General features: G+C 35.8%; 1 protein-coding gene across 2 annotated transcripts in view; it reads right to left on the bottom strand.

Annotated features, from left to right (window-relative positions):
* Positions 1-1,765: 1,765 nt before the first annotated feature.
* MFSD8 (major facilitator superfamily domain containing 8) overlaps positions 1,766-15,761 on the bottom strand; it is a 41,276-nt gene continuing 27,280 nt past the window's right edge. For both annotated transcript variants that reach the window (XM_081237225.1, XM_081237226.1), the window contains 4 exons: positions 8,532-8,666; positions 5,295-5,398; positions 4,963-5,207; positions 1,766-3,228 (listed from right to left, as the gene is read on the bottom strand). In XM_081237225.1, coding sequence (XP_081093351.1) covers positions 3,022-3,228; positions 4,963-5,207; positions 5,295-5,398; positions 8,532-8,666 — 691 coding nt within the window. In that variant the 3' untranslated portion in view covers positions 1,766-3,021. The remainder of the gene's footprint in view (positions 3,229-4,962; positions 5,208-5,294; positions 5,399-8,531; positions 8,667-15,761) is intronic.

Here is a 15,761-nt window from a genome sequence, read left to right on the forward strand (position 1 = left end):
TGGGCTTAGATGATTACTTCCTAGAGGTGGCTTTTAGTTGTATCTTTCGTATTTCCTGTAAACTGGTAGTTTATATCTACAGGCTTGATTAGATTCTGACTCAATGTTTTTTGGCAGGAACACTTTCATAGGTGGTGCTGAGTACCTGCTGCATCAAATCAGGAGGCACGTAACGCTTACCCACTTTTAATGATGTTAAGAGTGATCAGTGCGTTCAGGTGTTGTCGGCTTCATCCATCCTTTGGAAGGTTCCTCAATAATCTTCCACCTCAGTAGTTTTATCATTCACTGATGAATGGTGCCCATATCTATAATATTATTTCACTAAAGGATGCTAGATGGGGGGTTTTCTAATTCTATTATTCCCTTGTATTTATTAGCTTGGATTATTCTATAGGAAATAACTTTCCCTCATCAATATTTTATTACCCTGAAGTTTAGATACAGGAAAGGCAGAAGAGAAGCTTAAGTCTTTATTTCCTGGTTTTTAGAGTAAAGAGTTAAAGCCCTAGCAACCTCCAAAGGTGACCAGTGTGTTTCTTACTTTTAATATCATTATGAACTCATAAATTTTCACACATTCGATGTGTTTAAATTGGCTGTAGATATTATTCTTCTCAATGCTTTAATTGTCCCATTTTTGGCTAGTATAAGTCCCTTTATTTGATTCCTGGGTCCTTTTGGCAAGACAAGCCACAAAATGGAGAATGCCTAAAAATAAAGTCAAACAGAGGTACACAATGAAATATATCACCTCATGCCTGTTAAAATGGCTATCAAAAAGATAAATATAACAACTGTTTGCAAGTATGTAGAGAAACAGGATCCTCATGCCCTGCTGATAGGAATGTAAATTGGTGTAGCCACCATGGAAAACAGTATGGAGGGCCCTCAAAAAATTAAGAACTACCATGTATCCAGCAATTCCACTTCTGGGTGTATATCCAAAGAAGATGAAGGCAGGATGTCAAAGAGATATCTGCACTTTCGTGTTCATTGCAGCATTATTCACAACAGCCAAGATACGATGGACAACCTAGGTGTCCATCAACAGATGAATGGATAAGGAAAATGTAAGTAAGTGTGTGTGTATGAATATTATTCGGCCATAAGAAAGGAGACCCTGCCATTTGTGACAAGATGGATGGACCCTGAGGGCATTACGCTAAGTGAAGTAAGTCAGAAAGAGAGGGACAAATACTATATGATATGACTTGTATGTGGAATCTAAAAGAGACAAACTATTAGAGGCAGAGAGTGGAAAAACAGTTGCCAGGGGCTAGGCCATGAAGGAAATGGGGAGTTGTTGGTCAAAGAGTACAAACTTCCTGTTATAAGATGAATAAGTTCTAGGGATCTATTGTACAGCATGGTGATTATAGTTAATAACACTGTATTATATACTTGAAAGTTGCTAAGAGAGTAGATCTTAAATGTTCTCACCACAAAAAAAGAAATGGTAATTATGTGATATGATGGAGGTGTTAGCTAATGCTATGGTGGTAATCATTTTGCAATATGTAAGTATCAAATCAATATGTTGTACACCTTAAACGTATACAATGTCATATGTCAATTATATCTCGATAAAGCTGGAAAAAAACAAATGACAAAGGGAAAAGATAAGCATCTACAAACCAAGGAGAGGCCTCAGAAAAAACCAACCCTGCTGACACCTTGATCTCAAGCCTTCTAGCTTCCAGAACTATGAAAAATAAATTTTTCTTATTCAAGCCACCCCCCCCAAAAAGTACAACAAACAATATAAAGTGCAAATTATAGTGTTTACTCTTAGATTTGAAAATATTTATAACTTAGAGTAGGAAACATTTGGAAAAGTATTTAGAAATATTTTTGCATTTTTGGGTAATACTGATTATCCATATAGATAGTTCTATACTAGTCCCTTTTAGCAGCATTCAACTTATGTGAGGTAGTAAAGTATACATAGTGTGATTTAGCCAATTTCTAGTAAACTTGGTAAACTGTTAGATTACAGCTATTTTACCTCAGATTTATTAGCCTGCCTATATTGGGGCTGTCGGGCCTATCCAAATTTAAAATTCTGCAGTTCTGAGTAGCTATGCAGACACAGATTGAAAACCGTTGGGTCTTCCCTACCACTACTGAGAGAGAAAAAATAAATAAGGTAATAGTTTTTCTCTAGAATTTAAGGGAATTAGAAAATGCCAATAATTTTAACAGTTTTCTGTTCAGTATATGTATATAATAACACATATCTGGCTTATGTTTCTAAAGTGAATTATTTATTAGGACTTGAAAGAAAAAAGTAGTTATCTGTACTACAGGTAGAAAAATCCATCTTAATCTCTTAATCCTCTTTACTGCTCAAATATGAGCATTATTCATACACATCCATTAACTTAGGGGTTAATTAGTAAGATCCTGAACTAAAATAAGACGGAAAGTGTAGTATTAAAAATCATGACTTATAGAAGCTAAGGGAGGATGGCAGGCATGGTAAGTATAAAATTTAAGTCATGATTTTATTTCATAAGGAAAACTTTATAATAACAGAAAAATGCATTTTTAATAAATAAGAAGGAGATAGCTATGAATAAAGGTACCTCTGTTAGGTAAAAAATTTCTATAATTTCATTCTATTACAGGTAATTCATATAGAACTCTCCTTATGATTTCACTGCATAGATATTCTCTTGTTATTTTAATGACGCCTCTGCAGTTTGACTTAAGAGTATAACTTCACATTTATAGACCACTGTCTATTCACTCATGACTTTATGCCACCCCCAAAAAAATGTCATATGAAGACTATTTCTTTTTTGAGATAAGGAAACTATGATCCAGAATTTATATATTATCTTGCTATTCATAATTACACATAGAATTCCCCATTTTATTCAATATATGTTCTTGTTATTCAACATATGCAATATCTACAACCTGACTTTAGGAAACTGACTCTTAGCAATCGTCTAGCAGAGCCTTAAAAGAGAAAGCTCCACACAGCAAGTACTTTCCACCACAGCCTTAGCTAGGTTATTCTTGAATCCTTCCATGCCTTACAGAAAAAGCAATGAGTCTTCTGTAAACCACACCCAGGAGTGTGATGGTGAGCACCACCATTCCACACACAAGGCTGAAAGCCCATCGTGGACCCCAGGCAGCGTACACTTGGCTGATGAAGACGGGTCCAAGAATCCGTGCTGCACTTCCAGACGCTGTTAACCAGCCCATGTATATACCCTGTTGGGGGAGAAGCAGACTGATACTCAGGTGTAGTTATTTTAAAAGCAAGGATGATGCTAATATTACCAAACTATGACAAACACGAGAATCACTTCCTCCATATGTTATTTTTAAATTAAACATAAAGTACCTCTCTATAAATACAGCAAATAATGAGCAATAAACTTATTTGATATACTGTTTAGGAAAATAAAAGTGTAAAAGAACAAACACTGTCTGCTGAAATGATTCATAAATTTACTTTTTAAGGCTACCATTTATTCTGTACTTGCTATTTTCCAGACACTGTGTCAGGTGCTTTACATATATTGTTCCCAACGTTCACAAATTTCTATGATTGGTATTATCCCCACTTAACAAATGTGGAAGCTAAAGCTCAGAAAATTCAAGTAACTTATCCAAGAGATATGAAGCCCTGTTTGGCTGACTCCACTGTATTAATTTCCACTATACCACAATGTCACTGCTCCAACTACTGTATCCAAAACTATAGCCCATACAATATACCCAAGAATGTGCAATGCAGCATTACTTTTAATATGCTCCAATTGAAAATAACCTGTCAAGCGTGGATTAAGTAAATAAACTATGGTACATTTAATAAATGGAATGCTAAACAGTTGCTTATACAGAATACGACCTTATAACAAGAATAACATCTCTATACACATTGACATGGAAAGAAGGCCATGGTGTGTTAAGGGGAAAAAAAATCCAAGATGTAAAAAAGGTTTATATACATGAGATATAATTCATTTTATCTTTTTTTTAAAAAGACATGAGGGTGGATATGTTTGAAAAGGCATAAAAAATATTGTGAAGTGTACAAATGAAGTAAACAGTGGTTGACTTTAGTGTGATGCAGGTAAGGAGAGCCTTCCTTTTCTGCTATATACATTTCAAATTACTTGAATTTTGTTACAACCATCATGTATTGTTTTTGTAATTAATATGCTTTTATTCTTGATTTTGAAAATGTGAAAATATAACTTTATAGATTAAAAAACCCAGAAATTACCAAAATGTTTTACCTATTGTTATAGCTTTAAAACACCGATGTTAATTTTTTTTCTCTTTGCTTTATTTCAATAAACACTAATTTCTACCTTGAAAATGTAAAACTATCAATTTAATTTTTATAAAGAGCAAGATACTATTTTCATTTTGTTGCCATTTAAATAATTGCTACTAAAGAGAAAAGTCAGAAGTAAAACCTGGAAATAAGCTAAATATATAATAATAGGAAAATGACTGAATAAGTGATGGTACATACATAAGATGGAATATGTCTCTATTAAAAATAATTCCCTAAAAGAAAATTAAATGTCATGGGAGAATATTTACAGAGTATTGTTATATTTCTTTAAAAAAGCAGATGACAGGGACTTCCCTGGTGGCACAGTGGTTAAGAATCTGCCTGCCAATGCAGGGGACACAGGTTTGAGCCCTGGTCCTGGAAGATCCCACGTGCCGTGGAGCAACTAAGCCCGTGCGCCGCAAGTACTGAGCCTGCGCGCCTAGAGCCCTTGCTCCACAGCAGGAGAAGCCACCAGTGAGAAGCCCACGCACCACAACGAAGAGTAGCCCCCACTCGCAGCAACTAGAGAAAGCCCACGCAACAAAGACCCAACACAGCCAAAAACAAAACAAAAAAACACAGAATGGTAGCAAAAAATGTGAGTGCTTACAAGTATACCTCACACAATTGCAGTGTCATGCTAGCTGACTCACCTGAGGTTTTGGCCCCAGAATTTTTGAATATAATGTATATGACATAACATTGCAGGATGGATAGCCTATTCCAATTAGCACAGCTGATGTGAGGAACTGGGCCAGATGGATCATGGGGGTGTAGAGGCACCAGGCTTGTTCAACTGGGCAACCAGTTGGTCCTTCATTGTGATCTCTTGGAATCTTCCAAAGAGTAACAATTATTTCTCCAAATGTGGTATTAGGGATTGAATTATTATGTAAATCTGTAAGAACAAAATCAGTACAGTGTATTACTTGTTAATTTAAATGAATAACAGGGGCTAACATTATAGAATTATGTATAGCTATACCTTCCCACTGTATTTTGGGAAACTGATGTCCCCAAGGTAACAAGATAAAGAAGCCAACCCATACAACAATGAGTCCTCCCAGTAGAATAGCACGCTCGCCAACCCTGTTAAAGGACAGAAACTGTAATTAAAAAATGAAACATTGTATTATAACAGTTTCATTACTTTTAGAATTTTTAAAACTATAAATAAAATAATATCTTGATACTTTTTGTGATATACTAATTAAAACGAATGCAAAATATAATTTCCCACTAAAAGGAACCAGGGCTCCTCTGAAAACTGGCTGATATCAGGTCTGGGACAGAAAATATATAAGATGAGCCTGGACATCTTATCATACCAGACAGAACAGAAATTACCAGTGACTACTACGTCATGATTAGAAGAACTCAGAGGGAATTCCCTGGAGGTCCAGTGGTTAGGGCTGTGAGCTTCTACTGCAGGGGGCACGGGTTCGATCCCTGGTCAGGGAACTAAGATCCTGCAGACCTCATGGCATGGCCCCCCACCAAAAAAATGGACTCAGAGGCAATTTGAGGAAGCTGGCTAAAAATATGACAACGTGAACACCAAAAAGAATAGTAATGACAATGGCTTGAAACACATAAAAATGTTATTTATAAATTCATACTATATTAAAATAAAATACTCTTGGTCATTTTTAGAGGATGTTAGGGAACCCACTCACTATTTTAAAAATCAGTTAATAAAAGGAAAGGATCACCCTGTCTCTCCTACAAAAACTGTACCTCAGGATAACCAAATAGGTAGTGATGGAAAATAAATAAAGGAATGATAGAATTAAAATACCAGCATTTTGCATTGATCTATTAATAAATTAATGGATCTAAGGAATGGTCAATGGCCACTTACATCATAAAAAGAGATAAACAAAACTTTACATTTCTCCTGATGTAAGCACATACCACCACCTATAAAACATTCTTGCCAAAAAATTGAACTCAAATCTCATCAAGCTTCTAGATCTAAGTACCAATTTTCAAGAAATATAGTAAACACAGGAAAATATTAAAAAACAAACAAAGACACCACAGGGATTTATTCAGCAAGATCCAAAATGTGGGAAACTATAGGGCAAACATCTTGGTTGCTTCAATTTGTAAGGGAGAAAAAGAGAGAGATGGAAGAGATGTAAAAGAAACTTATAGATTAAAAGAGACTTACGAAATGTAAGAGCCTGAGTCAAGTGAGTAAGCTGTGAAATAAAACAATATAAAACAAAACAAATTTTTTTAAAAATTTGAGACAGTGGAGAAAATGTGAATACTCCCTGGATATTTGATGATATTTAGAAATCACTGTTAATTTTTTAAGATGTGATAATGCTGTCATCATTAACTTTTAGAGATACATACTGAAATATTTATGAAGACATGAAATGATGTCTAACATCAGCTTCAAAATAATCCAGGTGTAGGGGATAGGCAGTGTGGAGTAGGTGGAGGTATAGATGAATCAAGATTGTCCAAGGTTATAATTGTTGAAGCTAGGCAATAGATATTAAACATTCAGTACATGATTCTCTCTATACCTTTGTATATGTTTGAAATTTTCCATAACAAAAAATGAAATATACAGGGACTTCCCTGGTGGCACAGTAGTTGGGAATCCGCCTGCCAATGCAGGGGACACGGGTTCAATCCCTGGTCTGGGAGGATCCCACATGCTGTGGAGCAGCTGAGCCCGTGAGCCACAACTACTGAGCCTGTGTGCCACAACTACTGAAACCCACACACCTGGAGCCCTTGCTCCGCAACAGGAGAGGCCACTGCAATGAGAGGCCCGCACACCGCGGCAAGGAGTGGCCCCCACTCGCCGCAACTGGAGAGAGCCTGCGCACAGTGACGAGGACCCAACGCAGCCAAGAATGAACGGATTGATTAATTAATTAATTAATTTTTAAAATGAAATATACAAGCAAGATCAAAGATTCCTAAAACAAAACAAACACAACACCTCCCATTACCCTCAGAATACCTACAAGGCTTCACATCTTTCCAACCTGATCTTCTCCCATTTGCCATTTCTCTCATTCTGCTCTGGCCAAAATGGCCTTCCTGCTTGTTTCTTAAATGTACAAAGCTCAGTCTTCTGGGGCAAGAGAGTTCCAGGCCACTGCATGGCTGTTCGCTGACTTCACTGAGGTCTCTGCTTGGATGTAACTTCTGTTTGAGCTGCCCTCCATGAGCAGTCAGTCAAAACAACACTTACCCTCTCTCCCAACCCTGCCTTGCCACTTTTTATTCTCTTCCTCTGCTCTATTCTTCATAGTACTTCCCATGACCTGATTTCACATTTGTGTTTATTAGCTTTCCCCCCAGTAGAATACAAGCTCTTTGAAGGATATGAAATTGGATAATCTGTAAGAATGCCTATCAGCAGGACCACTCTACTTCTGTAGCAAGATGTAATGCATGTACTATTATTTAACTTTGAATATGAATTTATGTCTATGTCTATATCTGTATCTTGACCCCTTTACTTGGCTCTATAAGGATAGGAATCTTTGTAGTATTCCCCATAACACCTAACCCTATACACTGACTCAATATCTGTTAATTGATTTTAGAACTTTATTAAAGTTCTAAAGTATTGTTAAAATATTTTAGGAATAATTAAATCATTAGAACTGTCTAAATTTATCAACTAATGTTCCACTCCAGATTATATGAATGAACTTAATTTTATACAAGTATTTTCCTTAGTGTGTTCTTTACAGTTATATTTTTACAAAATGCTTCTTTAAAAAAGTGTTCTGTGATCAAAGTTACAAATAACTTTGAGAAATGCTACGTACTCTTGTCATGAAGGTGATATAGTATATATACTGAAGATTTAGAAGTTTTAGAGTAAAGAAGTTTGGTGATTTTAACCAGAATTTTCCACACTTAACCATTAATCTTTCACAGCAGAACAATGTTTTATGAAATACACTTTAAATAAAACATAATATACAATAGATACATTAGAAGACAATTATTCACTTTGTAAAATGTCTTGCTTTACCAAAGAATATACTACATGGTACAGAAATATGCTCCCTTAATAAATTTTAAATCTGTTTGCAAACATTCAAGGACTAAAACTCATGCATAAAGACAGAAAAGCTTTATATTATTTTACTAATATATTCATTTACGTCGTTAGCTCTGTTTCATGTTTCACTTTAAAAAAAAAAAAGACTTGAAATAAAACCAAAGACAAATAACCTACTTTTTGGAAAGTAATTTTATCCCCATGAAAATAATAACTGCCTCCACTCCAAGAGCAGCAAGTATTATGCCATCATATAACACAGCTTGTTCTCTGGTCCAGGCATACATATCCATTGTTAATGGAGTAACAATGCTAAGAAAAATAAAAAAGAAATTATTCTTATTTTATTTCAATCATAGGCATTGTTACTTAAAGTTGAAATAGAAAGATTTAATAATGATACCAACACATTCAAGAATCTGCATCCCTTTTAACAATGACACCAGATCTACATAAACAAAAATTTTAAGACATTTTAAGTACATTTTGTTGTAACATGCACAAGCTACTAAGTTTGGCTGTTTGCATTTTTATTTTTTAATATTTACTGTAATTATATAAGTAACATGTCCAACACTGCAAAAAGTTTGAAAAACAGGAAAAGGAAACATACCAACCATAATTCCTAACATTCTAATATAATTAAAAGATCATGGTTGTATTTTGATTTAAACTGGTCTCTTTTCAATGAAATAATGTTACTATGATTAAGTTATTAACTTACTATGATTAAGTTATTAGAAACTTCTGGGATTTTTTTTTCTCTTCCTCTGTCTCTTTCATACCTATCTTTGAATGTACATATTTTTCTCCCTACCTCCAATTGCTGCTCTTCCTTTATATGACTATCTGTCTCCTTCCTTGCCAAGCTTCTTTTCCTACTTTCTGTCTCCTTCTGTTAACTGGCTACAAAAAGGAATTTTAAAATACTCAAAATATTCATTCTTTTTAAAAAAAATCACCATTTTAAATTTTAAAATCAGATGAGCTGCTTTGGAAGATAGTTCACTCGTTTCTCAGTAAGTGAAACATAGAATTATCATATGATCCACTTCCTGGTATATACCCAAAAGAACTGAAAGCAGGGACTCAGATACTTGTACACTAATGTTCATAGTAGCATTACTTACAATAGCCAAAAGATGGAAATAACCCACATTTCCACTGATGGATGAATGGATAAACAAAATTGGTATATAAATAACAGTGGAATATTATTCAGCCATAAAAAGGTATAAAATTCTGACACATGCTACAACATGGATGAACCTTGAAAACATCATGCCAAGTGAAACATACAAGACAAAAAACGACAAAGGATGCATGATTCCACTCATATGAAGTACCTAAAATAGACAAATCATAAACAAAGAAAGGCAAATAGAGGAAACCAGGGGCTGGGTGAGGGGGAATGGGACTTAGTGATAAATGGGTGTAGCACTTCTGTTTGGGATGATAAAAAGGTTCTAGAAATGGATGATGGTGATGGTTGCACAATACTGTGAATGTATTTAATGCCACTGAATTGTGCAATTAAAAGTAATTAAAATGGTACACCTGAAACAAACACATTATTATATACAAATCTGGCCTCAATAAAAACAAAAGAAAATATGGCAGAAAAGCTCTAAGAATCATAGCAGACTACAAGTTTAATACATGTCCAATAACATGGTTCAAAAATGGGAAATAAATATATAAGAGAATAAATTATATCCTTTAAATTGAAAAAAGAAGTTAAAACGGTAAGTTTATGTTATGTATATTTACCATAATACAATAAATACCCCCAAAATCAGATGAGCTAAAAATTCCATGTATCTCAATAATTTAAAAAAAAATCAAGTATATCTGGCATAAAATGTACTGGCATAAAAATGTTACAGTATATCAAAAAGTGAAAAAACCAAGTTGTCAAATGATAATATCACATATTCTTGTTGGTTTAAAGGATGGGGACACACACACACACACACACACACACACCCCTTAATACTTACAGTTGTATAGAAAAAAATGTTTCAATACAACACACACTGAAGTATTAGCAGTGGTTACCTCCAGGGAAAGAAGTGGATGTGGAAATACAGTTGTAGTGTTTGGAATATTTACAAGAATATACTATTTTAATAATATAATGGAAAGGTATTTTAAAAATTAAAAAGCCATATGACAAGGGACGTCCCTGGTGGTCCAGTGGGTAGAACTCTGCATACCCATCGCAGGGGGCCTGGGTTCAATCCCTGGTTAGGGAACTAGATCCCGCATGTATGCTGCAACTTTTAAGAGTTCGCATGCTGCAACTAAGAGTGCACATGTCGCAACTGAGAAGTCCGCGTGCTGCATCTAAAAAGATCCCACGTGCTGCAACTAAGACCCAGCAAAGCCAAAATAAATAAATAAATAAATATTTTAAAAAATAAATAAATATATTTTTTAAAAAGCCATATGGTAACTAACGGTCAACAAAGCCTACACAAGGCAGAGATTTTGTAATATACTAGCTTTCTTCAGGATCAGGGCTTAAACAGAGCTAAAATTTCTAGACTGAACCCAACATATATAAGTAGGGTGCTGCAGGACAGAAGGGAGTGGCAGGATATATTTAAAGTAATGAAAGAGAAGAACTTACAACCAAGATTACTCTACCCAGCAAGGATCTCATTCAGATTCAACAGAGAAATCAAAAGCTTTACAGACAAGCAAAAGCTAAGAGAATTCAGCACCACCAAACCAGCTCTACAACAAATTCTAAAGAAACTTCTCTAGGAGGGAAATACAAGAGAAGAAAAAGACCCACAAAAACAAACCCAAAACAATTAAGAAAATGGTAATAGGAGCACACATATCGATAATTACCTTGAATGTAAATGGATTAAATGCTCCAACCAAAAGACAAAGACTGGCTGAATGGATACAAAAACAAGACCCATATATAAGCTGTCTACAAGAGGCCCACTCCAGGGATTTTCCTGGTGGCACAATGGTTAAGAATTTGCCTGCCGACGCAGGGGACAGGGGTTCGATCCCTGGTCTGGGAAGATCCCACATGCTGCTAAGCAACTAAGCCCGTGAGCCACAACTACTGAGCCTGCACTCTAGAGTCTGCAAGCCACAACTACTGAGCCCTCATGCCACAACTACTGAGGTCCGTGTGCCTAGAGCCTGTGCTCCATAACAAGAGAAGCCACTGCAATGAGAAGCCCATGCACCATAAGAAAGAATAGCCCCCCCTCGCCACAACTAGAGAAAGCCCACGCAGCAACAAAGACCCAACACAGCCAAAAATAAATTAATTAATTAAAATAATAAAAAAGAAGAGACCCACTTCAGACCTAGGGACACATACAGACTGAAAGTGAGGAGATAGAAAAAGATGTGCCATGCAAATGGAAATCAAAAGAAAGCTGGAGGGCTTCCCTGGTGGTGCAGTGGTTGAGAGTCTGCCTGCCGATGCAGGGGACATGGGTTCGTGCCCCGGTGTGGGAGGATCCCACATGCCGCGGAGCTGCTAGGCCCATGAGCCATGGCCACTGAGCCTGCGCGTCCAGAGCCTGTGCTCCACAATAGGAGGGGCCACAACAGTGAGAGGCCCACGTACCGCAAAAAAAAAGAAAGCTGGAGTAGCAATACTCATATCAGATAAAATGGACTTTAAAATAAAGACTGTTACAAGAGATAAGGAAGGACACTACATAATAATCAATGGATCAACCCAAGAAGAGGATATAACAATTATAAATATTTATGCACCCAGCATAGGAGCACCTCAATACATAAGGCAAATGCTAACAGCCATAAAAGGGGAAATCGACAGTAACACAGTAATAGTGGGGGACTTTAACACCCCACTTACACCAATGGACAGATCATCCAGACAGAAAATAAATAAGGAAATACAAGCTTTAAATGACACAACAGACCAGATAGATGTAATTGATATCTATAGGACAGTCCACCCAAAAGCGGCAGAATACACTTTCTTCTCAAGCGCACATGGAACATTCTCCAGGATAGATCACATCCTGGATCACAAATCAAACCTCGGAAAATTTAAGAAAACTGAAATCATATCAAGCATCTTTTCCAACCACAACGCTATGTGATTAGAAATCAATTACAGGAAAAAAAACTGTAAAAAACACAAACACATAGAGGCTAAACAATACACTACTGAATAACCAAGAGATCACTGAAGAAATCAAAGAGGAAATTTAAGAAAATACATAGAAACAAATGACAATGAAAACATGACAACCCAAAACTCATGGGATGCAGCAAATGCAGTTCTAAGAGGGAAGTTTATAGTAATTCAATCTCACCTCAGGAAACAAGAAAAATCTCAAATAAACAATCTAAATTTACACCTAAAGCAACTAGAGAAAGAACAAAAAACACCAAAGTTAGTAGAAAGGAAGAAATCATAAAGATCAGAATAGAAATAAATGAAATAGAAATGAAGAAAACAATAGCAAAGATCAATAAAACTAAAAGTTGGTTCCTTGAGAACAGAAACAAAATTGATAAAACATTAGCCAGACTCATCAAGAAAAAAGGGAGAGTATTCAAATCAGTAACATTAGAAATGAAAAAAGGAGAAATTACAGCTGACACCACAGAAATACAATGGCTCAGAAGAGACTACTTCAAGCAACTATATGCCAATAAAATGGACAACCTGGAAGAAATGGACAAATTCATAGAAAGGTACAACATTCCAAGACTGATTCAGGAAGAATTAAAAAATATAAACAGACGAATCACAAGTAATGAAATTCAAACTGTAATTATAAAGCTTGCAGCAAATAAAAGTCCAGGACCAGATGGCTTCACAGGCAAATTCTATCAAACATTTAGAGAAGAGCTAACACCTGTCCTTCTCAAACTCTTCCAAAAAATTGTAGAGGAAGGAACACTCCCAAACTCGTTCTATAAGGCCACAATCACCCTGATACCAAAACCAGACAAAGATATCACAAAAAAAGAAAATTACAGACCAGTATCACTGATAAACACAGACGCAAAAATCCTAAACAAAATTCTAGCAAACAGAAACCAACAACACATTAAAAGGATCACACACCATGATCAAGTGGGATTTATCCCAGGGATGCAAGGATTCTTCAATATATGAAATCAATCAATGTGATACACCACATTAACAAATTAAAGAATAAAAACCATATGATCATATCTCAATAGATGCAGAAAAAGCTTTTGACAAAATTCAACACTCACTTATGATAAAAACTCTCCAGAAAGTGGGCATAGAGGGAACCTACCTCAACATAATAAAGGCCATATACAACAAACCCACAGCAAACATCATTCTCAATGGTGAAAAACAAAGCATTTCCTCTAAGATCAGGAACAAGACAAGGATGTCCACTCTCACCACTGTTATTCATCATAGTTTTGGAAGTCCTAGCCATGGCAATCAGAGAAGAAAAAGAAATAAAAGCAATACAAATTGGAAAAGAAGTAAAACTGTCACTGTTTGCAGATGACATGATACTATGCATAGGTAATCCTAAAGATTCCACCAGAAAACTACTAGGGCTCATCAATGAATTTGGTAAAGTTGCAGGATAAAAATTAAAGCAGAGAAATCTCTTACATTCCTATACACTAAGAACGAAAAATCAGAAAGAGAGATTAAGGAAACAATCTCATTTACCATTGCAACAAAAAAGAATAAGATACCTAGGAATCAACCTACCTAAGGAGGCAAAAGACCTGTACTCAGAAAACTAAAAAACACTGATGAAAGAAATCAAAGATGACACAAACAGATGGAGAGATATACCATGTTCTTGGATGTGAAGAATCAATACTGTAAAAATGACTATACTACCCAAAGCAATCTACAGATTCAACGCATTCCCTATCAAATTACCAATGGCATTTTTCACAGAATTAAAACAAAATATTTCACAATTTGTATGGAAACATAAAAGACCCCGAATACCCAAAGCAATCTTGAGAAAGAAAAATGGGGCTGGAGGAATCAGGCTCCCTGACTTCAGACTATACTACAACGCTGTAGTAATCAAGACAGTATGGTACTGGCACAAGAACAGAAATATAGATCAATGCAACAGGAGAGAAAGCCCAGAGATAAACCCACACACCTATGGTCACCTAATCAATGACAAATGAGGCAAGAATATACAAGGGCGAAAAGACAGTCTCTTCAATAACTGGTGCTGGGTGATGGGACCTCTACATGTAAAAGAACGAAATTAGAACATTCTCTGACACTATACACAAAAATAAACTAAAAATGGATTAAATACCTAAATATAAGACCAGACACTACAAAATTCTTAGAGGAAAACATAGAACACTCTCTGACATAAATCACAGCAATGTCTTTTTGGATCCACCTCCTAGAGTAATGAAAATAAAAACAAAAATAAACAAATGAGACCTAATTAAATTTAAAAGGTTTTGCACAGCAAAGGAAACCATAAACAAAATGAAAAGACAACCCACGGAATGGGAGAAAATATTTGTAAATGAAGTGATGACCAACAAGGGATTAATCTCCAAAATATATCAACAGCTCATGCAGCTCAATATCAAAAAAAAAAAACAACCCAATCAAAAAATGGGCAGAAGATCTAAATAGACACTTCTCCAAAGAAGACATACAGATGGCCAAGAGGCACTTGAAAAGACGCTCAACATCACTAATCATTAGAGAAATACATATCAAAACTACAGTGAGGTATCACCTCACACTGGTCAGAATGGCCATCATCAAAAAATCTACAAACAATAAATGCTGGAGAGGGTGTGGAGAAAAGGGAACCCTTTTGCACTGTTGGTGGGAATGTAAATTGATACAGCCACTATGGAGAACAGTATGGACGTTCATTAAAAAACTAAAAATAGAGCTACCATATGACACTGAAGTCCCACTCCTGGGCATATATCTGGAGAAGACCATAATTCAAAGAGACACATGTACCCCAGTGTTCACTGCAGCACTATTTACAATAGCCAGGACATGGAAACAACCTAAATGTCCATCAACAGATGAAAGGATAAAGAAGATGTGGTACATATATACAAAGGAAAATTACTCAGCCATAAAAAATTGGGTCATTTGTAGAGATGTTGATGGACCTAGAGTATGTCATACAGAGTAAAGTAAGTCAGAAAGAAAAAAACAATATCGTATATTAACGCATATATGTGGAATCTAGAAAAATGGTACAGATGAACTTATTTTCGGGCAGGAATTGAGACGCAGATGTAGAGAACGGATATGTGGACACGGTGGGGAAGGGGAGGGTGGGATGAACTGGGAGATTAGGATTGACTTATATACGCTACCATGTGTAAAACAGATAGCTAATGGAGCCTGCTGTATAGAGCACAGGGAGCTCAGCTCGATGCTCT

The sequence above is a fragment of the Mesoplodon bidens genome (assembly GCF_964165515.1).
Source record: "Mesoplodon bidens genome assembly, chromosome: 1".
Taxonomy (NCBI): Eukaryota; Metazoa; Chordata; class Mammalia; order Artiodactyla; family Ziphiidae; genus Mesoplodon; species Mesoplodon bidens.